General features: G+C 36.7%; 1 protein-coding gene across 1 annotated transcript in view; it reads right to left on the bottom strand.

The window, feature by feature from the left end:
* GTPBP10 (GTP binding protein 10) overlaps positions 1-22,355 on the bottom strand; it is a 35,173-nt gene extending 12,818 nt beyond the window's left edge. Inside the window, exons 1-8 of the mRNA XM_057504490.1 lie at positions 22,233-22,355; positions 19,468-19,661; positions 15,396-15,487; positions 14,848-14,992; positions 11,631-11,704; positions 10,046-10,098; positions 7,877-7,984; positions 7,237-7,314 (exon numbers count right to left, since the gene is read on the bottom strand). Coding sequence (XP_057360473.1) covers positions 7,237-7,314; positions 7,877-7,984; positions 10,046-10,098; positions 11,631-11,704; positions 14,848-14,992; positions 15,396-15,487; positions 19,468-19,661; positions 22,233-22,265 — 777 coding nt within the window. The 5' untranslated portion in view covers positions 22,266-22,355. The remainder of the gene's footprint in view (positions 1-7,236; positions 7,315-7,876; positions 7,985-10,045; positions 10,099-11,630; positions 11,705-14,847; positions 14,993-15,395; positions 15,488-19,467; positions 19,662-22,232) is intronic.
* Positions 22,356-22,694: the final 339 nt, after the last annotated feature.

Here is a 22,694-nt window from a genome sequence, read left to right as displayed (position 1 = left end):
CTATATACTTTCCTCTTAAGACTGCTTTTGCTGTGTCCCACAGAAGTTGGGGCTTAGTGTTGTTGTTGTCATTTGTTTCCATATATTGCTGGATCTCCATTTTGATTTGGTCATTGATCCATTGATTATTTAGGAGCGTGTTCTTAAGCCTCCATGTGTTCGTGAGCCTCTTTGCTTTCTTTGTACAGTTTATTTCTAGTTTTATGCCTTTGTGGTCTGAAAAGTTGGTTGGTAGGATTTCAATCTTTTGGAATTTTCTGAGGCTCTTTTTGTGGCCTAGTATGTGGTCTATTCTGGAGAATGTTCCATGTGCACTTGAGAAGAATGTATATCCCGCTGCTTTTGGATGTAAAGTTCTATAGATGTCTATTAGGTCCATCTGCTCTACTGTGTTGTTCAGTGCTTCGTGTCCTTACTTATTTTCTGCCCAGTGGATCTATCCTTTGGGGTGAGTGGTGTGTTGAAGTCTCCTAGAATGAATGCATTGCAGTCTATATCCCCCTTTAGTTCTGTTAGTATTTGTTTCACATATGCTGGTGCTCCTGTGTTGGGTGCATATATATTTAGAATGGTTATATCCTCTTGTTTGACTGAGCCCTTTATCATTATGTAGTGTCCTTCTTTATCTCTTGTTACTTTCTTTGTTTTGAAGTCTATTTTGTCTGATATTAGTACTGCAACCCCTGCTTTCTTCTCACTGTTGTTTGCTTGAAATATGTTTTTCCATCCCTTGACTTTTAGTCTGTACATGTCTTTGGGTTTGAGGTGAGTTTCTTGTAAGCAGCATATAGATGGGTCTTGCTTTTTTATCCATTCTGTTACTCTGTGTCTTTTGATTGGTGCATTCAACCCATTAACATTTAGGGTGACTATTGAAAGATATGTACTTATTGCCATTGCAGGCTTTAAATTCGTGGTTACCAAAGGTTCAAGGTTAGCCTCTTTAGTATCTTACTGCCTAACTTAGCTCGCTTATTGAGCTGTTATATACACTGTCTGGAGATTCTTTTCTTCTCTCCCTTCTTGTTCCTCCTCCTCGATTCTTCATATGTTGGGTGTTTTGTGCTGTGCTCTTTCTAGGAGTGCTCCCATCTAGAGCAGTCCCTGTAAGATGTTCTGTAGAGGTTGTTTGTGGAAAGCAAATTCCCTCAGCTTTTGTTTGTCTGGAAATTGTTTAATCCCACCGTCATATTTGAATGATAGTCGTGCTGGATACAGTATCCTTGGTTCAAGGCCCTTCTGTTTCATTGTATTGAATATATCATGCCATTCTCTTCTGGCCTGTAGGGTTTCTGTTGAGAAATCTGACGTTAGCCTGATGGGTTTCCCTTTATAGGTGACCTTTTTCTCTCTAGCTGCCTTTAACACTCTTTCCTTGTCCTTGATCTTTGCCATTTTAATTATTATGTGTCTTGGTGTTGCCCTTCTTGGATCCTTTCTGTTGGGGGTTCTGTGTATTTCCGTGGTCTGTTGGATTACTTCCTCCCCCAGTGTGGGGAAGTTTTCAGCAATTATTTCTTCTAAGATACTTTCCATTTCTTTGCCTCTCTCTTCTTCTTCTGGGACCCCTATAATACGGATATTGCTCCTTTTAGATTGGTCACACAGTTCTCTTAATATTGTTTCATTCCTGGAGATCCTTTTGTCTCTCTCTATGTCAGCTTCTATGCGTTCCTGTTCTCTGATTTCAATTCCATCAATGGCCTCTTGCGTTCTATCCATTCTGCTTATAAACCCTTCCAGAGTTTGGTTCATTTCTGCGATCTCCTTTCTGGCATCTGTGATCTCTTTCCGGACTTCATCCCATTTTTCTTGTGTATTTCTCTGCATCTCTGTCAGCATGTTTATGATTCTTATTTTGAATTCTTTGTCAGGAAGACTGGTTAGGTCTGTCTCCTTCTCTGGTGTTGTCTCTGTGATCTTTGTCTGCCTGTAGCTTTGCCTTTTCATGGTGATAGGAATAGTCTGCAGAACTGGGACGAGTGACGGCTGGAAGGACTTCCTTTCTTGTTGGTTTGTGGCCCTCCTCTCCTGGGAGAACAGCGGCCTCTAGTGGCTTGTGCTGCGCAGCTGCGCGCAGACAGGGTTTCTGCTTCCTGCCCGGCTGCTATGGAGTTAATCTCCGCTGTTGCTGTGGGCGTGGCCTGGCTCGGGCAGCTACTCCAAAATGGTGGAGTCGCGTTGGAGCAGGAGCTGCTGGGAGGCTATTTATCTCCGTAAGGGGCCTCCCTGCTCCCTGCAGCCCAGGGGTTAGGGTGCCCAGAGATCCCGGATTCCCTACCTCTGGATTAAGTGGCCCGCCCTGCCCCTTTAAGACTTCCAAAAAGCACCCGCCAAAACAAAACAACGACCACAAAAAAAACAAGAAAAAAAAATTTTTTTAATTAAAAAAAAAAGAAAAATTTTTTTTAATTAAAAAAAAAAAAGGTGGTCGTTCGTTTTTCTTTATTCTCCGGTGCCAGCCTCAGGCCTCTGCTCACCGGTCTTTCTGCCCTGTTTCCCTAATATTGGGGTCCCTGTCCCTTTAAGACTTCCAAAAAGCGCTCGCCAAAACAAAGCAGCAAAAAAGCAAAAAAAAAAAAATGGTCGCGCGCTTTTCTTATGTCCTCTGTCGCCCAGCCTCCAGTGCCTGCTCACTGTTCTTGCTGCCCTGTTTTCCCAGTATCGAGGGCCCTGCACTCTGGCCCGGATGGCTGGGGCTGGGTGTTCGGCAGCCCTGGGCTCCGTCTCCCTCCCGCTCTGCCTGCTCCTCTCCCGCCGGGAGCTGGGGGGAGGGGCGCTCGGCTCCCGCGGGGCCGGGGCTTGTATCTTACCCCCTTCGCGAGACACTGGGTTCTCTCAGGTGCGGATGTGGTCTGGATATTGTCCTGTGTCCTCTGGTCTTTATTCTAGGAAGGGTTGTCTTTGTTATATTTTCATAGATATATGCTGTTTTGGGAGGAGATTTCCGCTGCTCTACTCACGCCGCCATCTTCCCACTCCTCTCCAGTACATATCTTTTAATAATCACCCTAAATGTAAATGGACTGAATGTACCAATCAAAAGACACAGAGTAATAGAATGGATAAAAGAGCAAGACCAATCTATATGCTGCTTACAAGAGACCCATGTCAAACCTAAAGACATGCACAGACCAAAAGTCACGGGATGGAAAAAGATATTCCATGCAAACAACAGGGAGAAAAAAGCAGGAGTTGCAGTACGAGTATCAGACAAAATAGACTTCAAAACAAAGAAAGTAACAAGAGATAAAGAAGGACATTACATAATGATAAAGGGCTCAGTCCAACGAGAGGATATAACCATTATAAACATATATGCACCCAACACAGGACCACCAGCATATGTGAAACAAATACTAACAAAACTAATGGAGGAAATAGAAGCCATTCACTCCAAAGGACACACCATTCACTCCGAAGGACAGATCCACCAGACATAAATTAAGTAAGGACACGGAGGCACTGAACAACACACTAGAACAGATGGACCTAATAGACATCTATAGAACTCTACATCCAAAAGCAACAGGATACACATTCTTCTCAAGTGCACATGGAACATTCTCCAGAATAGACCACATACTAGGCCACAAAAAGAGCTTTAGTAAATTCCAAAAGATTGAAATTCTACCAACCAACTTTTCAGACCACAAAGGTATAAAACTAGAAATAAACTGTACAAAGAAAGCAAAAAGGCCCACTAACACATGGAGGCTTAACAACAAGCTCCTAAATAATTAATGGATCAACGAACAAATTAAAATAGAGATCAAGGAATATATGGAAACAAATGACAACAACAACACAAATCCCCAACTTCTGTGGGACATAGTGAAAGCAGTCTTAAGAGGAAAGTATATAGCGATCCAGGCACACTTAAAGAAGGAAGAACAATCCCAAATGAAGAGTCTAAAGTCACAATTATTGAAATTGGAAAAAGAAGAACAAATGAGGCCTAAAGTCAGCAGGAGAAGGGACATAATAAAGATCAGAGAAGAAATAAACAAAGTTGAGAATAAAACAATAGAAAAAAATAAATGAAACCAAGAGCTGGTTCTTTGAGAAAATAAACAAAATAGATAAGTCTCTAGCCAAACTTATTAAGAGAAAAAGAGAATCAACACACTTTAACAGAATCAGAAATGAAAAAGGAAAAATCATGACAGACCCCACAGAAATACAAAGAATTATTGAAGACTACTATGAAAACCTATATGCCAACAAGCTGGAAAACCTAGAAGAAATGGACAACTTCCTAGAAAAATACAGCCTTCCAAGACTGACCAAGGAAGAAACACAAAATTTAAACAAACCAATTACAAGCAAAGAAATTGAAGTGGTAATCAAAAAACTACCAAAGAAAAAAACCCCGGGCCAGATGGATTTACCTCGGAATTTTATCAGACATACAGAGAAGACATAATACCCATTCTCCTTAAAGTTTTTCAAAAAATAGAAGAGGAGGGAATACTCCCAAACTCATTCTATGCAGCCAACATCACCCTAATACCAAAACCAGGCAAAGATCCCACCAAAAAAGAAAATTACAGACCAATATCCCTGATGAATATATATGCAAAAATACTCAGCAAAATATTAGCAAACCAAATTTAAAAATACATCAAAAGGATCATACACCATGACCAAGTGGGATTCATTGTAGGGATGCAAGGATGGTACAACACTCGAAAATCCATCAACATCATCCACCACATCAACAAAAAGAAGGACAAAAACCACATGATCATCTCCATAGATGCTGAAAAGCATTCGACAAAATTCAACATCCATTCATGATAAAAACTCTCAGCAAAATGGGTATAGAGGGCAAGTACCTCTACATAATAAAGGCCATATATGATAAACTCACAGCTAACATCATACTGAACAGTGAGAAGCTGAAAGCTTTTCCTCTGAGATTGGGAACAAGACAGGGATGCCCACCCTCACCACTGTTATTTAACATAGTACTGGAGGTCCTAGCCATGGCAATCAGACAAAACAAAGAAATACAAGGAATCCAGATCGGTAAAGAAGAAGTTAAACTATCACTATTTGCAGATGACATGATATTGTACATAAAAAACCCTAAAGACTCCACTCTAAAACTACTAGAACTGATATCGGAATACAGCAAAGTTGCAGGATACAAAATTAACACACAGAAATCTGTGGCTTTCCTATACACTAACAACGAACCAATAGAAAGAGAAATCGGGAAAACAATTCCATTCACAATTGCATCAAAAAGAATAAAATACCTAGGAATAAACCTAACCAAAGAAGTGAAAGACCTATACCCTGAAAACTCTAAGACACTCTTAAGAGAAATTAAAGAGATCACTAACAAATGGAAACTCATCACATGCTCTTGGCTAGGAAGAATTAATATCATCAAAATGGCCATCCTGCCCAAAGCATCAAAATATAAAGATTTGATGCAATCCCTATCAACTTACCAACAACATTCTTCAACGTACTGGAACAAATTGTTCAAAAATTCATATGGAGACACCAAAGACCCCGAATAGCCAAAGCAATCCTGAGAAGGAAGAAAAAAGTGGGGGGGATCTCACTCCCCAACTTCAAGCTCTACTACAAAGCCATAGTAATCAAGACAATTTGGTACTGGCACAAGAACAGAGCCACAGACCAGTGGAACAGAATAGAGACTCCAGACATTAACCGAAACATATATGGCCAATTAATATACGATAAAGGAGCCATGTACATACAATGAGGAAAGGACAGTCTCTTCAACAGATGGTGCTGGCAAAACTGGACAGCTACATGTAAGAGAATGAAACTGGATCATTGTCTAACCCCATATACAAAAGTAAATTTGAAATGGATCAAAGACCTGAATGTAAGTCATGAAGCCATCAAACTCTTAGAAAAAAACATAGGCAAAAATCTCTTGGACATAAACATGAGTGACTTCTTCGTGAACATATTTCCCCGGGAAAGGGAAACAAAAGCAAAAATGAACAAATGGGACTACATCATGCTGAAAAGCTTCTGTACAGCAAAGGACACCATCAATAGAACAAAAAGTTACCCTACACTATGGGAGAATATATTCATAAAAGACAGATCTGATAAAGGGTTGACATCCAAAATATATAAAGAGCTCATGCACCTCAACAAACAAAAAGCAAATAATCCAATTAAAAAATGGGGAGAGGAACTGAGGAGACTGTTCTCCAAAGAAGAACTTCAGATGGCCAACAGACACATGAAAAGATGCTCCACATCACTGGTTATCAGAGAAATGCAAACTAAAACCACAATGAGATATCATCTCACACCAGTAAGGATGGCTACCATCTAAAAGACAAAGAACAACAAATGTTGGCGAGGTTGCAGAGAAAGGGGAACCCTCCTACACTGCTGGTGGGAATGTAAATTAGTTCAACCATTGTGGAAAGCAGTGTGGAGGTTCCTCAAAATGATCAAAATAGACATACCATTTGACCCAGGAATTCCACTTATAGGAATTTACCCTAAGAATGCAGCACTCCAGTTTGAAAAAGACAGATGCACCCCTATGTTTATCGCTGCACTTTTTACTATAGCCAAGATATGGAAGCAACCTAAGTGTCCATCAGTAGATGAATGGATAAAGAAGAAGTGGTACATATACACAATGGAATATTATTCAGCCATAAGAAGAAAACAAATCCTACCATTTGCAACAACATGGATGGAGCTAGAGGGTATTATGCTCAGTGTTATAAGACAAGTGGAGAAAGACAAATACCAAATGATTTCACTCATATGTGGAGTATAAGAACAAAGAAAAACTAAAGGAACAAAACAGCAGTAGAATCACAGAACCCAAGAATGGACTAACAGTTACCAAAGGGGAGAATGGGAGGGAAGAGAGGGACAAGGGCGGAGAAGAAGAAAGGGGGTATTACGATTAGCATGTATAATGTGTGGGGTGGGAATGGGGATGGCTGTGCAACACAGAGAAGACAAGTAGTGATTCTACAACATCTTACTACACTGATGGACAGTGACTGTAATGGGGTTTGTGCGGGGGACTTGGTGAAGGGGGAACCCTAGTAAACATAATGCTCTTCATGTAATTGTAGATTAATGATAACAACAACAAAAAAAAGTAGAGGTGGAACATATATTTATTCTAATAGTTAAATGTTATTTCATACAATCCTATGCACCTATGTATCAGACCAGATAAAGAACACCACAGTAAAACAAAACACCTACTTTTGTAAGCAGTATTATGGTTTCAAAAGCAGTTCTGTACTGAGTTTGGGAAGAAAGCTGAAACCCAGAAATATCCACCTAAGAAAAAAAAAAAAGGTAAAGAGATAACTTTAACACAAGAACAACAGTTGCATACTTCTCTGTTTTTAAATGTTTTACTCAAGCTAAAAATAATTTTGCAAAAATAATTCCTCAATCTATTTTACTTTTCTATTCATAACTTAGTAATTCAAAATGAGGAAACCGAGGTGTCAAGATAGCTAAATTATTTTGATAAACTCATAATCATTAACAAAATGAGAAACTAGATAAGACAATTTATACCAAGATAGACACACTCAAGCACCATCAATGAAGTCATTAAGGCATATGACATGATATAGTAGTATGCTGAAAATCTTAAGGAATTAAACTTTTACAAGTATGGCAAAATTATACCTGATAAGCAAAGAACATCATTTCCATCCCCATCTTATAAACCAGGATTACTTACTATATTTGATCCCCGTCTAAACAGACTCAGTGGAGTAACCTCTTACCACTTTATCTTTAAATCTTATTATTACAAATCATCTCTAGGGAAACTAAGCTGATTGATTTTCACATTCATTTGGACACTACATTTATGCATATGACTTACAACAAAAAGTAGTTGCTTAGTCCTTTCTACATGCTTGAGGAATTTGTGGCCCATTCCTTTGTTCATATGTGCTCCTTCTATTAAACCAGGAAGATCAGCTACTGATATCTAGTAAAGTTAAATGGTTTGATAAAAAAGAAAAATATATGAGAACTTCAAATACAATTACATCATAAATTTTCATGACATTTTAAATATGAACAGTTCCTCATTTGTGATTATCACTGTATCTTTATAAAACCAGATAACTTTGTAACAAAATAAATGTATTAACAATCAAAATCTTTTGTTATCAGAAATTAGACTCCCATTTTTACTTGTTAATCTAACAATCTAGGAATTTTAGGGATTAGTTTAACATTTATCAATCAGAGAAATTATCTTTAGGACTCCACAAATTGTCCAATATGAACATTTCACAGAATTTCAACTTTCTGAATTCTTAAGAGTACAAGGATATTAATTAAGCAGACAGTTAGTGTAGTTCTGTAGTTTTAAGTTTTATAATTGATTATTTGACACCATCGTTCCTTTTCTATCATGTTCTACCAGGACTACTGATTATTCTTAAAAAGTAAGGATATAGTGTTTCTATACTCTTTTGGAAATGGCAAGTTATCAACCATTATTCTATCTACACTTGTGGTTCTTAAACACCACTGTACATTGTAATCACTTAGGGAAATTTTATAAACTATAAATACACAGGCCCTACCCCCACCAAGGGATTTGGTTTCAAATCTCTGGGGCAAAGGCTTCATTTATCAGTTTTTCTGAGCACTCAGGTAAGGGATGAGAAGCACTGCTGCACGCACACTGCCTGTGTGAACATGGATTTCACAGTTTTAAAGGAAGTTGTGTCTATGTGACTAAACAGTGTACACAAATAGAGGTCTCATGTGCTAAAATTTTCTCCAGGGGCTCTCTACTGATTTCCCTTAAAAATTACAATGTTCTCTTTTCTTTTATATATTGTTCTCTAAATTCATAATATCCTTTATTTGTAATTTTACTTATTAATATTTAACATAACTGTTGAAATTTATCTTTTACAGTTATACTACTATTATAAATAAATATCAATCCTTTATGTCTTTTGAATAACAACAATGGATCATATGAAAACTACATCGATACATCATCACCTTAAGTTCATACTTTACATTAGGGCTCACTCTTGGGTGTTGCGTATTCCATGGTTTTTGTCAAATGTATGACATGTATCCATAATTATAGTACCACACTGAAGAGTCTCACTGCCCTAAAAATCCTCTGTACTCCACTTATTCACCCTTTCTGTCCCCATAATCTTTGGCAACCACTAGTTGTTCTGTTATCTCCATGATTTCTCCATTCCAGAATGTCATATAGCTAGAATCATACAGTATGTAACCTTTTCAGATTACCTTCCTGCACTTAGTAATATGTATTTAAGGTTCCTCCATGTCTTTCATGGCTTGATGTTTCTTTTTAGTGCTGAATAATATTCCACTGTCTGTAAGTACCACAGTGTATTTATTCATTCACTTACTAAAGGTTATCTTGGTTGCTTCCAGGTTTCAGCAATTATGAACAAAACTGCTATAAACATCTGTGTGCAGGTTTTTGTGTGGAAGTTTTCAATTCATTTGGGTAAACACCAAGGAGCATGACTGCTGATCATATATATTTTTAAAACATTTTGTTACTCTCCTTTTTTTATTCTAATTATTTAAAAGATCTATAGTTCTTCTGCATCAGAGAAAAATTGTGCTAGTAGCTAGATAAGACCAGAATCCTATTCAATTTAAAAACATTGTTTTTTAAAGATAAAATTGGAATAAAATGACTCCCATGAACTTTAAAAAATGTTTTTAGGGAACAAAAATCAATAATCAAATATGGCAGTAAAATATGGCCTTGTAATGAGAACAAACGGAGATAAAGTAAATACAATATTGTAGTGACAAACTAGACCTAATCTTTGGGAGAACAAGATGTTATATTCTTATTCAGTATTTTACTATACTTGTGGTTCAGCAGAATTTATGGTTTCACTTATCACACAGAAAAAGTCTTGGTGCTTATTTTTCCTCTAAACACAAGAGAAACAGTCAAATGTTTTAAAGTCCAAGTACCAAAGTAAGTACTTTCACTTCTAACCAAATGTCTTACTTGAAAAATACCCACCTGTTTGAAGTCATTATACATAATCATCCCAAGTTCAGGCTTTAATGTGGTAACTGAAAGAAAAATAACAACTAAGGATAAAATAAAGGCTGGTACTCTTAAAACTGTCTTAGCATTATGTATAAAATAAAAAATATTTATTTTCTGTGAATAATTTACATCAGATTATGTTCTCATTTGTTGAAATAGAAGGTACAATTAACTTTGCTATTAATAACATACCTGGAAAAGGACAAATAGATTTTTATAATCTGCAGGGGTATAGCTCAAATCTATCAGTAGGCCTCAGAGTTCTTCTACTGCATTTTAAGTAGCATGGTAAAGGTGCTGGGATTGGCAGTGGTGGGGGGCAGAATTCAGGTTTCTATCACTGGTTCTGTGACTGAAATTTGTCTAGTCCTTTCTCACTCAGTTATCCTCAAGCCTCAGCAATCCTGCATTAGCCTTCTTCCTATGACTTTTTGCTTTTCTTCTTCTTTCCTTCTCAAGAGTTCCCCCCCTGTATTATTAAAAGAAAAAATACTGACCATGTAATGTATAGCAGTTAATCCAAAATTAACTCTATTTCATCAGAATCTATTTTAGGATGGCTGAATTTTATTCTCCAAGTTAACATCATTCCTAGTGTTTTGTTTAGTGACAGCAGTAATCCTAGCATGTTCATTCAAATACCCTTAGTCTAAGCTTCCATTATATCTCATTGAGCTACTACTGCAACAGCCTTTTCCAGATCCATTTGTGTCCTACACCAATCCATTTTCTATATTGTACATATACAGATCTTTTTGAAAAGCAAATCTAATAATTTTTATCCCTTACTTAAAAGGCTATCAACTGTTGTTAAGATATAAAGATCAAGTACAGCCTAAATGGTCTATATATGATCTCTACTTACATCTACAGCCTCACCTCAATTATCTCTTTCCCTAACTGCATGTCCTCTAGACACACATATACTCCATACCACCACAAAGCCTTTATGTATTGCTCTTTCCTCTGAAAGATGCTTCACCTCCACTGTATGTCACCAATTAACTTATATTTATTCTTCATGCCTTGGCCCCAGCATCACACTTTCCCAAAGAAGTCTAAAGGAGTCCCCTCACTTTCACTGAATCATATTATATTCCTTCATATTTATTAGTGATACATGTGCTTTCTCCCACTAGTCTGTAAGCTCAGTAAAATTCAAAACAGTATCCATTTCTGCTTACTTAAGTCTTTGTAACCCCAGAATCTACTGCAGTTCCCAGATAAATACTTGCTACATTAAAGAATTCATTTCTGCCTTCCTAGTATTTACCACAATACTTGATAAAGGGTAGATCCTCATAAAATCAAAGCTAAACCAAATAAATCATTATGCAACAGAGAAATAAATACAACAAAGCAAGTGTCTAACAAGTACCTGGAACTTTGCTGAGGACTATAAAGGTGTCAAAGGAAAATGGGAAATGCATGTATTCTAATTGCCAAGAGTTTTCAAACTAAGGCTACCCTCAGAGTTGTTATTTTATTTATACTCAAGGATTAGTTCTTAAAAATTTACCCCCATGCATTAAAATATACAGTAAATTATACTTACATGCATAATCTGCAATTATAGGTTTTGCATGAGAAACCTGACTTAACAAAGAGGACTTTCCAGCATTTGGGAATCTGAAATAAGAAAATTAAGTAATACAACAAATATTAGTAATATTAATATTTATCTTTGAATTCCTAGTATTTCAGGAATTAGACTTCTTGGTAATTTTGGGGATTAAAAGTGGAATATAAATATAAAATAATCCTGAAAGACTTGAGGAAGAAAATATACTTATGAAAAAGTAAAGACAAATTAATGCTGGACACTGAAGATGTTTCAGTATTGAGAGCAAATAATTCATGTTGAAAAATACCCAACAATTTGTAAATTACAGAAGAACAGAAAGAAACTAATAAAAATGCCTGCAATCTACTGTCTTTAGCCAAACACTGACAAAATATTACTTACACTGTTTTGTGGATTTTAAAGAAACAATTACTTTATATGAACACAAAATAGAAAGAAGTAATGAATCCCATTTAGCCATCACCTGGCTTCAAAAAATATTAATGAATTCCCAATACTTTTTTTTTGAAAGTTGGTTTGTTTGAATAGGAAAGCAAATAAGGTCCATGTATTACCACTGCTTTATGTGTCTCTTAAATTACTTTTGATAAAGGCTTTCCCTCCATCTTGTTTTCCCTTTGCGATTTCATTTTTGAGGAAACTGGGTTATTTGTCCTGTACGATTTATTTTCCATAATCTGTATTTTTTTTGTTGACACCCCCATGATGTCATTTAACATGGTCCTTTGCCCTGGATTTTCTGTAAATTGGTAGTTAAACATAATGCTTTCATCAGATTCAGTTTTGATTTTTTTTTTTCCCTAAAAAACTATTTCATAGTTGGTTACCCTGCTTCGTTATTAAGGTGAATGCCTTTCAAGGGTACACTTTAATTAATTTAACTGATTTCCTATTGTTAGGCATTTAGGTTGTTCCCAATTTTTTACTATTATAAATAACATTGCAAAAAATATACATATAGCTAGAGAGATGCGCCAATGTTAACAGTCACCTCTGTGTGGTAGGATTAATTGACAACTATTTTTTTCTTTCTGCAAATGAGTTATTTGTCTAACTTTTTTCAAAACCTTTAAACACTGCAGTAACTCTCCTTGGACCTTTCCACACACCTTTAATCTCTTTCTTGAGATCAATTTCTAGATGAGGAAATACTAGATTAAAATATATGCTTGTTTTAAAAGCTTTGATTTTACTGCTAAATTCCCCCCATGAAGTTACAATCATTTTTATCCATGATTATCACTAGTTGGATTTATTTCTTTCCAATATCCTTGTATTTCCATAATAGTGATTAAGCCCAGAAAAATGCAACTACTTTTTCCAAAGAGATGAAAGTAGGAGAAGAAAAAGGATGCTAATGGCTAAAGATCTTGAGATTTTTCTTGAAAAATACCTAATGAAAATTTCAGAGGCTAAAATCCAACCTATGCAAAGATCAGCCTTGACAACATCAGTATTAGTGTATTAGTTATATGACACCTTTCTTCCAAGGTTCAGTTCATTCCTGAAACCAGCTAAATGGGTATCTGCTTATTCTCATATTTACAGTAGTAGTTTTTTAAGAATAGTTGCTTTAAATTAGCCCAAGAATACATTCATTAAGCATTGTGCTTTAGAACACTGATGCTTTAATTATTGACTGTAATCCCCAATCCACTTCTGAAAAGCTTGGTATTTCACTCTATGTAGTCTCCAGTAGGTTGGCACTACAAAGGATGATGAGGACAACAGCTACCATTCATTTACAGAGCACTCACAAATCCAAGGCATGTGCTGTGCAGCAAATGCGTTACCTTACTCACCAATATTTTAAGGTAAGAACTATCTCCATCTGCTATTAAAAATGAGGAAAACATGGCTTAGACTGTATAACTTATTCAAGATCATCTAGGCAGACTCCAGAAGATTTGAGCTTCTAATCTAAATAGTCTCACTTGAGTCCCCTATCCTCACCTAGCCTTTACTATTCAACCTTGTAGGCTCTTCATATTCTGTAAAGGTGTCTCTATGGAACTTGAAACACATTTTGTACCAAATGAGATTGGAAACGGCTAGATTCTCAGCCTCGTCTTCAAAACCCTATTGAACCCATAATGTTCCTAAAGAATACAGAGTATTACAGAACTTACGCTTTATAACCCTTATAACTATGGTTATAACAGAATGCGAATAGCAAGCTTGAACACCAGGATCCCACCTTTCCCTGTTACATCAGCAGGAATGGGGCCTCTGTGAACTCTAAACCATTGCTGGTAAGACCTACTGGTAAGACAGGCATGGTTAAGAGGTGAGGGACTCCGACTGAAGAGTCTGGTAAATAAGCAGTGAGATGGCTGGCAAGGAAGAGGAAAAAAAGCTTAGAAAGAAACTATGCAAAGCAAGAGATGGAACTGGCAGTTTTCCCTATCTTTTCCTGAGGCCTTCCATCTCTGACTATGTAGTGCTGTAAGTGAGGCCAGGGAGAGAAAGCAAGAGAAGAGAAATGCAAAGTTGAAGTTTCCTTCCTTTCTCTACTCTCTATCTTGCTACCTATCTCCCTCCAGTCAGGCCAGAACTGCAAACCTTACAGCTAAACAGCATTGTTTGATGAAAGAATGGAGGCTGGTAGAAGAGGACAACATTGTGAGGTCTGCAGTACTGAGAACAGACAGATACTGAGCAGACCATGAAGGACAGGGAAACAGTCATAGCAAAGAACAACTTAAGAGTTCAACAGTGCGTAAGTGTGATGATTAAGATTGTCTGTATTGGCTGTTAGCCATCTGATTAATACCTCAATACCTCTGTTAAGACTTGTAAGAATACTTCAATTATTTTCCCCCTCTTTTCATTTCCTTCCATGCACTATTAAAAATATGGTTTGTTTAGATTTTTAGTTTTATTCCTTAGTATCTGGTAACATCCTTTTACTTTCTTATACTACTACATTTGATTGATTTTTCTCCCTTTAGTCATTCTCTAACATTCCCAGTAGCCTACTCAATTGTTATGATCTTGATCTTTTTTTAACAAAGGAATAATAATTCCAATAATTATGTTGGCAATAAGAAAATAACTGTATTTAGCAGCATTTTATCAAAGTATATAGACAATGCACAAATTCCATAAAAGTATTCCATAAAAAATGCTGGCTATTTCCTACCTATGTCTCTGAAACTGTAAAAACAAAAATATGAGTGATACTTACCCCACTAGTCCTACATCAGCTATAAGTTTTAGATCGAGGTGAATGATTCGCTTCTGGCCTTTCAGTGGTAAGAAATTTGTCAGTAGTTTACCTCCAAGACCTCCCTCGGCTACCAAAATTCTGTCTTTCTCTTTATTGAGTTCTCCTTAAAAAGAGAAAGAAAGATACTTAGAACAAAGATTAAATGGAGCTAACCACTAATGACATTTTTCCTTTAGAAATAGATGCCAGAAATTCCAACTTAAAAATCTAAAGGGCTAAACAATAGGATGAAGTTTCTATTAAAAGTATGATCCTGAAAAATACTTTGTAAGCATTTGAGGAGACTAGTTATATGTTTTAAAACCAAGTAAATATCTTTAAAATAATCTTAAATCTAGCAGTTAATTTTGAACAACTTTTATATAGTTTTAAAAAGCTTTTTATAAATTAGCAGCTGTATTAGTTAATGTTAAAAAAAGTTCTGAAAGTCAAAGGAGCTATTCTGCACAGCTCCCAATTTTGGAAAATGTGCACATTTCACAACCTTAGAGCTATAGTACACTTACCTATAATTTTACCATTTTCATCAGTTATTGAAATACCGACAGGTACAGGAATTTCACAGTCTTTTCCTTTGAAGCCTTTCAGTGCACTAACTCTACAGAAAAATAAAGCTAAATTAAAATAAGGAAACCCACTAGGTTAAACAGTTTATGCTTCAAGAAAATATAGTGGTTTACAAAGAAGACCAGCAACTGACTCTTTCCTAAGGCAGATGTTATATAGTCAAATGATAATGGAAAATAAAATTATACCTAATTATCTAAATAGATAAAATTTAAATAAAGTAAAATATTTTAGACTATCTTAATTTAAACTATGCTTAGACTATCATATCCCAATAAAAATAATGTTGAGTAATGATTTAAGTTACCAAGCTAACCACCAAAAGTTATTTTAACCCATAAGGAAGTAAAATATTGTACACCTGAAATGAAGAGATCATTGCTACAATACAAATAAGCTAGAAAAAAATTGGAAAATCCATTGATTCACAAAGCTTTTTAAAAAACTAACCTCAAGTGAGAGTACTTTGATTATAGGAAGCTCATCTGGCTACTCTCAAACTGCTCATGAGAGAATAAATTGATACAAACTTCTAACTAGTAATTTCACTTCTGGAAATTTATCCAAAAAAAAAAAAACCTGAACAGCCATGTAAACTACTATATACACAAAGATGTATATGCTGCATTGTGACTTCAACAGTAAAAAAAAATCAGTAAGTACCTAAATAGATGAATGACAAAAAAAAGTCATGTTATGAACAATAGTATAATACTGTGCAGCCATTCTGAACAACTTTCTGGCATTGAAAGAAATGTAAAGTGAAAAGAGGAGGTTGCAAAATTCTGTGCTCTCACTTTGTACCCCAAATTGTGTATACATCCACATAATTACATTTACTTAAACACACAGAAAAGTCTTAGAAAAGTCAAGAAAAGATTAATAGTGGTTATCTCACGGTAGAAGAAATACAAGTAATTGACTTTTTCTCCAAATCTTTTTATTTTATCTAATATTTTTATAATGAACTTGAATTACTTTTATATAGAGATACAACTTTTATATGGAGATAAAAATTACTTTTATATAGAGAAAAATATGCAAACGAAAAAGAGATTAGACTATATAATTAAACAGTAACAACCACATTATTAAGGCTATTGTATAATCATATACTACTTATTCACTTATACTATGTACCAGGCACTGTTAAAAGCTTTAAAGACTCATGACAATACTGTGAAACAGGTACTATTATTATCCCTATTTTACAGTGAGGAAACAGAGACACTTTTATACAGATCCTGAGCACTTTCAAGGAATTTACATGTTGAAGGCATTGGTTTCTTCAGAGCAGTAGTTTTCAATTTTCAATGGCAACTCACTAAGAAATAATACATCTGGACCTAGTACATTCCCATAGATATATATATACAAATTTAAAGTTTTATAAAGTAATATTATGTGATACATGCTAATGTTTCCTATTCTATTTTTTATTCATAACTAAGCTTGGTCTCAGCTGCTGAGCTCTGAAATCTTGAGGAGGTGATGCTTTCCACATCCTACTTCCAGCCAGTAACTGGGTACAGCAGGGTTACTCAGGCAGGCCCCTTTATAGAAGACAAGGATTTCTCTGATGGGCAACATTTGCTTAGAGAGTCCCCATCAGCCTGAACTCTCTTAGACACACACAACAGCCTACAACTTTCCCCTTCCCTCTCTCCTTCATAACACTTAGACATGCACAGCAGTCAGACAGCTTTCCCTACCTGCCTCAGCTCCCTCTCCATTTGCCTTTACAGGTGTTTTTCCCCCAATAAATCTCTCATTCATCTAATCCCATTCTTGTAGGACCCAAATGAACACACAGGAAGATGTTATTCATAAAACTGTATAATACAAAGATAAGTGAGACTGTATAATACAAAGATAAGAGACCTCCTACTCTTTCAAATTCTTCCTCCTCCAACCTCCATGACACTAAGTCTCCCCCGGCTCTACATTTTGGACACCTTCTGTTCCCTTCCCTTAAATATTTGTAAGTAACAAAATTTGAACTTCAACCCTTTTCTCTTCTGTAATCCACCTTTCCTGGTCTATGCTTATGATCAACAAATTTATCTCTAGACCAGACCATACTCTTCAATCACAAACCTGTATTTCAAATGCTCTGCTGGACATCTCCATAGGACCCTCAAACTTCTTTCCTTCACATCCCAATTGCAGGTTTCAACTACAGTCCTTCAAGAATAGTGCTATCATCTACCCACTACTCAAGTCAAAGCTGGGTGAATGGAAGAAAAAGCATTATTATAGGAAAGATAATGTGAACAAAGTCCCAGTAACGGAAGACCAATACCAGTTTAAGACATTAAAAGAAGACCAGTGTGGCTGGAATGCAGAAAACACAGAATGTAGAGGGAGATGAGACTAGACAGATAGGTACAGGACTTTTAACTCAGATCATCATCATTTCTGAAATACCACAAAGCCAGGAAGCCATTCTTGATTTTCCATTCTTCTTCAATACTCCATCAATCACTAATTTATTCTATTTCTTTAACATATTTTTAATCCATCCATTTTTTGTCAATTAAATTCATTCATTGAACTAATGTCAATTGTGCATCTATTACGTGCCAATCACTGTACTAGCTGTCTGGTACAAAATGATGATCTCAACTGGTCTGTTCTCTGCTCTCATGGACCTTACAGTACTCTGGTAGGATAGCTGACATTCATCAAATACAGGAAAAATGGAAAATTATGACTGTGACAAGTCTTATGAAGGGCAGGCTACCGAGGTGGGTGGGTATGGGAATTGCGACCTAATCATGGAGATTAGGAAAGACTTAAACTTAAATCTAAAGGATTGATAGGAGCCTGCTGGGTGAATGGAAGAAAAAGCATTATTATAGGAAAGATAATGTGAACAAAGTCCCAGTAACGGAAGACAAATACCAGTTTAAGAGATAAAAGAAGACCAGTGTGGCTGGAATGCAGAAAACACAGAATGTAGAGGGAGATGAGACTAGACAGACAGGTACAGGACTTTTAACTCAGACCGCCATCATTTCTGAAATACCACAATGTTCTCCAAACTGGTCTGTCTCTAGTCAGGATCATCACCTCAAATCCATTCTTCATCCAATTACCCACAAGGTGATTTTTCCTAAAACACAAATTTATTAATGTCACTTGCCTATTTAAAATCCTTCAATGGCTCCTCATCACTCTAAGATAATATTCAAACTCTTTAACAGCATATTGGGCTCTTCATGATCTGAACTACAGTATCTTTATTTTAAAACAAGCCACTACCTGTGTACCATGATTACGGAAGAAATAACTATTATTTCACCAAACAGCTTGTTCCCTCCTAATCCAGTGCCTTTATATATGATGTTCACTTGCCAGCACACGCTTTTCTACCTTGGTTATCCGGCAAAGTGCTATTCTATTTCCAAAATACAGGTTAACTGAGTAAGATTTTTCTTCATTTTCTTCATAATGAAAAACAGTTCTCATATTTTGAGGCCAACATTATATGTTCCATAGAAAGTAACTATTAACAAATAATAAAGGGTGTTTTGTTGTCAAACAAAGAAAAGCAAAATAGAAGTCAAAGGAAAACATACAATGGATGCATCAGTGAAACAGGCTCTAAATTTTAAGTACTGCCTACAGATCCTGAAACTACTGGGAGGGATGGGGTGGAATAGCACAGTTGAGATTTGAGAGAGGTTTCCTTAAAATTGTCCAAGATAATTTTAAAAGAAAACAGGGGGGATTCAGATCATTTTATATTTCTACAGAGAAGTACAAAGGAATATAAACAGACACTGAGAGAAGAAAATAATAAGAAGTTTATAAGGTCCAAAACATTCCTTAGCACCTACCTTTTATCTTCACTAGAGTTGAGACAAATACTGTAGGCTTCTGCTCAGTTGCAAATACAGGATATAATTTACTTCAAATTAAACTTTTATCTTTCTTTTTTAAATAATTAAAAATCAAAGTCTAAAATCAAAATTGTCTAAAAAGCAAAGTCATTTGGTAAATACTTACTGACTGTTTGCTCCTTCTCCAGCCACAAACCTTTTCTGAGGATATTTGTCTTTAAGTTGTTTTAAAGTCATTCTGTTATGGGCTACAACCCAGACATCACCACCTTTTCCACCTTCTCCACCTAAACGAGGGTAACCCATTCCACCACTTCCTCCCCTGGTGAAGAGTCTTAGGTTATCAATGAAGTTTCCATACTTAAAAAAGAGAAAAAGAGAATATTTGTATACCAAATGTGCTTATCAATTCAGAACTCTTTTCTAGTCCTTTGTTACCACTAAAATTCCTTTGAAAAAATCATTATTGGCTGTATGTCAAATCTATATACTTTTTTCTTAGTTTGCCTCCTGTCTCATCTCGCTTTCCCATTTGATTAATTCTCTGAAGACCCTTTTTGCCAATTATTAATTGTTGTTCTACTTTTTGTCTCAAGGTTTCTGACACTGGTCCATTTTTCAATACATATTTTCTCCCTTGGGTGACCTTGGCCTCTACCAGTAACTACCACCTGAGATACTCTCTATGTCCAGTCTGTTGAACATCTCCACCAGAATGTAGCTTAATAGTCTAAAGCAACTAAGAGCAAGTTGTGTATTTAACTTATATTTGCAACCCCTCACATATGCAACCTGTTCTTCAATATTAGTTGAAAGTATAATAGCCAACTCAAATACAATCGTTTTAACATGACAAGCCCAAACTCTCCCCAGGTAAACTGTGTTCCTCCAGTGTTCTCTCAAATAATGAAACCATAGTTTACCTATTCATTTAATAAGGGAATCTTTGACTGTACCTGCTTCTTTTCCCAAAGACCTACTATCTATCTCTTGTTTCTGTTACAATTGCTTTAGTACTTTGACCATTACATTAGCTCCTAACTGGTCTTTTAGTGTCTAGTCCATCCCTCTTACACACATACTTCATCTTGCTGCCTGAGCTATTTTTCTGAAAATGGATCTGATCTCTAATCATGTTTATCCCTTCTCAAAAAATCACATGTGGTTGTTTTGATTATGAAGTAAGTCTAAAATTCTCAGTACCAACGCTGTCGACCTACCCTTTCAGTTTCATATTCATTCATTTCTCTCTGCTCTGTAGTACATGATATACTGTCACATCTCCATGTAACTCTGCACATGCTCTTCCTCTACTTACAATGTCATTTGTTCTTTTCTATCACAAACCCACCTGAATGACTTATTTTCTGATTTATTTTCATTTAACACTGACTTTGCTGGGTTCTCTTAGCAAATGAATTCTATCTCTATTATTACACTTTTTGAAATCTTATACTGCATTTAGTGTTTACTTGTTTCCCTCATTAAGGTATGAACTTCTTACAGATAAAGATCCTATGCATTAACCTCCTAGACTATCAAAATTACTTGCAGAGTAATTTTTTTAATTCTCTGTTTTTAGTTTTTTAGTTATTTACGATGGTCTGGGAAAATACCTGGGAACTTCTTTCAAAACACATGAAGACCACTGAACATTCTGATATACTCTAGAAGAGGGGATGAGGATAGGTCAAAGCAGCACATTTAGCACAAGCTCCCTTTGTGAGTCTGATGCAGTTTAGATCTGAGGCTGCAGTGGATAGAAACATAGCAAAGATTCAAAGCGTAGGTTTTCATTTGAGTATGCAAATATAGTTATGAAATGGAATGTTGTAAGGAAATAGGGTGGAAGGAATATGTAAAAGATGTACTTGAGGGCTAGCCTGATTATTTTTCTGTGCATGAAGAGTTTATACTATGATTCTGCAAGGCTGGGTCAGAAATGCATCACATATAAGTGAGTGATTCCCTTCGAAAAAGACATGAATGGAAGTGACTGTTCATAGCAGTAAGGCTACATAAGTGCCTTTAACACACACACACACACACACACCGTATTTTCTTTTTTTGTTGAAGAATTACTCCTATGCCCAAGTACTACCATCTTTCACAAATCTCTTTTCTTTTGACTATATATTTTCTAGAAAATAGAGGATGGAACAAACTATAATTTCATTCAGATATATTACTAGGCATGCCTCTCTCTCCAATAAAAAGAAAACTCCTGTTTAAAGTTCCATTCAATGTTTGACACTTTTTTTTTGTTGCTCTAGATGCATCAGGTGCAGAGGTTTAGAAACCCAAATTGAGTATCTCACTCTCATCATTTTTAATGATGCTGCCAAGTTTTAAAAAACATCACTAGTAAGGCTCTTGAAGAGGTTCTGAATTTGAAGCAACTGTTTATTTTTACATAAACGACTCAGAAACCGACACCGTACAAAAACCGACCTAAATTTCTTGCAAGGAGTCAAGCCAGTTACGTATTTTCGTTTATTGACAAAAAGACTTCTTTAGAAAGCTCTTAAAAGCAATGCACTCGAGGAAAACATATGCTAAGAACAGGCTATGGATACACTATTTGAGCCGAAAGAAAAAGTCAACCCTACTACGTATACCACATAGTGCACGTCTAATCAGCAGGCAGATTTCCCTAGCTCATCTCAGGTGCACACAATTCCCATGAAGAACCTCCAGCCCTGGGCCCCCAACTCAGTCCTAACCGCGCCAGGAAGACACACTCTTTTCACGCCCCACGGGCCAAGACCGACTCCTGGAGGTGCGGAGATGAGAGGACTATAGCAAAACCAGACAGGAAAGAGGACCCCAGAAGATAAAGACGCGGAGGAAAGGGAAGGAAAACCAGAGCCTTCAAGTGGGTCTAGAAAGTCCAGGCTCTTCGGCATCAGACTGAGGGGATCAGTAACGGACCTTTCTGAAAAACACGCAACTGCAATGCACCATGACAGGCCAGCCTTCACTCCCGCGGAAGGTGTACGTGCTGAAGTACCGCGCAGTATTTTTACGTCACCGCCGGCCGCCAACGTTCTTTTTCTTCCGCAAGCTCCGTCGGGGACTGCCGCTTGCGCCGTACGGTGCGTTACCCTCTCCGCCCTCCACCCTTCCGCCCCGGGGACCAGCGCAGGCGCTGTGCGAAGCGCCCTTCGTGCGCTGGAAGAAAGTGGGCTCTCTCAACCTGGGGATAAAACAGCAAGAAATACTGAGGAAGTGTTGAGAGACGCTGTGGTAAAGGACAAGCGGGTGCAGAGTGGGTACCTCAGGATGTAACATTTTGAGTGGGATGGCCCTGGAGACTGAGCTGCCTTGTAGGATTTTTTAACCTTAACTGAGGAAACCAAAGGTACCAGAGTCTTGAGACCTTTTGGTGAAGCA

Source organism: Manis pentadactyla, chromosome 7 (assembly GCF_030020395.1).
Source record: "Manis pentadactyla isolate mManPen7 chromosome 7, mManPen7.hap1, whole genome shotgun sequence".
In the NCBI taxonomy this organism is placed as follows: domain Eukaryota; kingdom Metazoa; phylum Chordata; class Mammalia; order Pholidota; family Manidae; genus Manis; species Manis pentadactyla.
The sequence above is the reverse complement of the archived record's forward strand: the minus strand, read 5'-3'. Positions and strand labels throughout refer to the sequence as shown.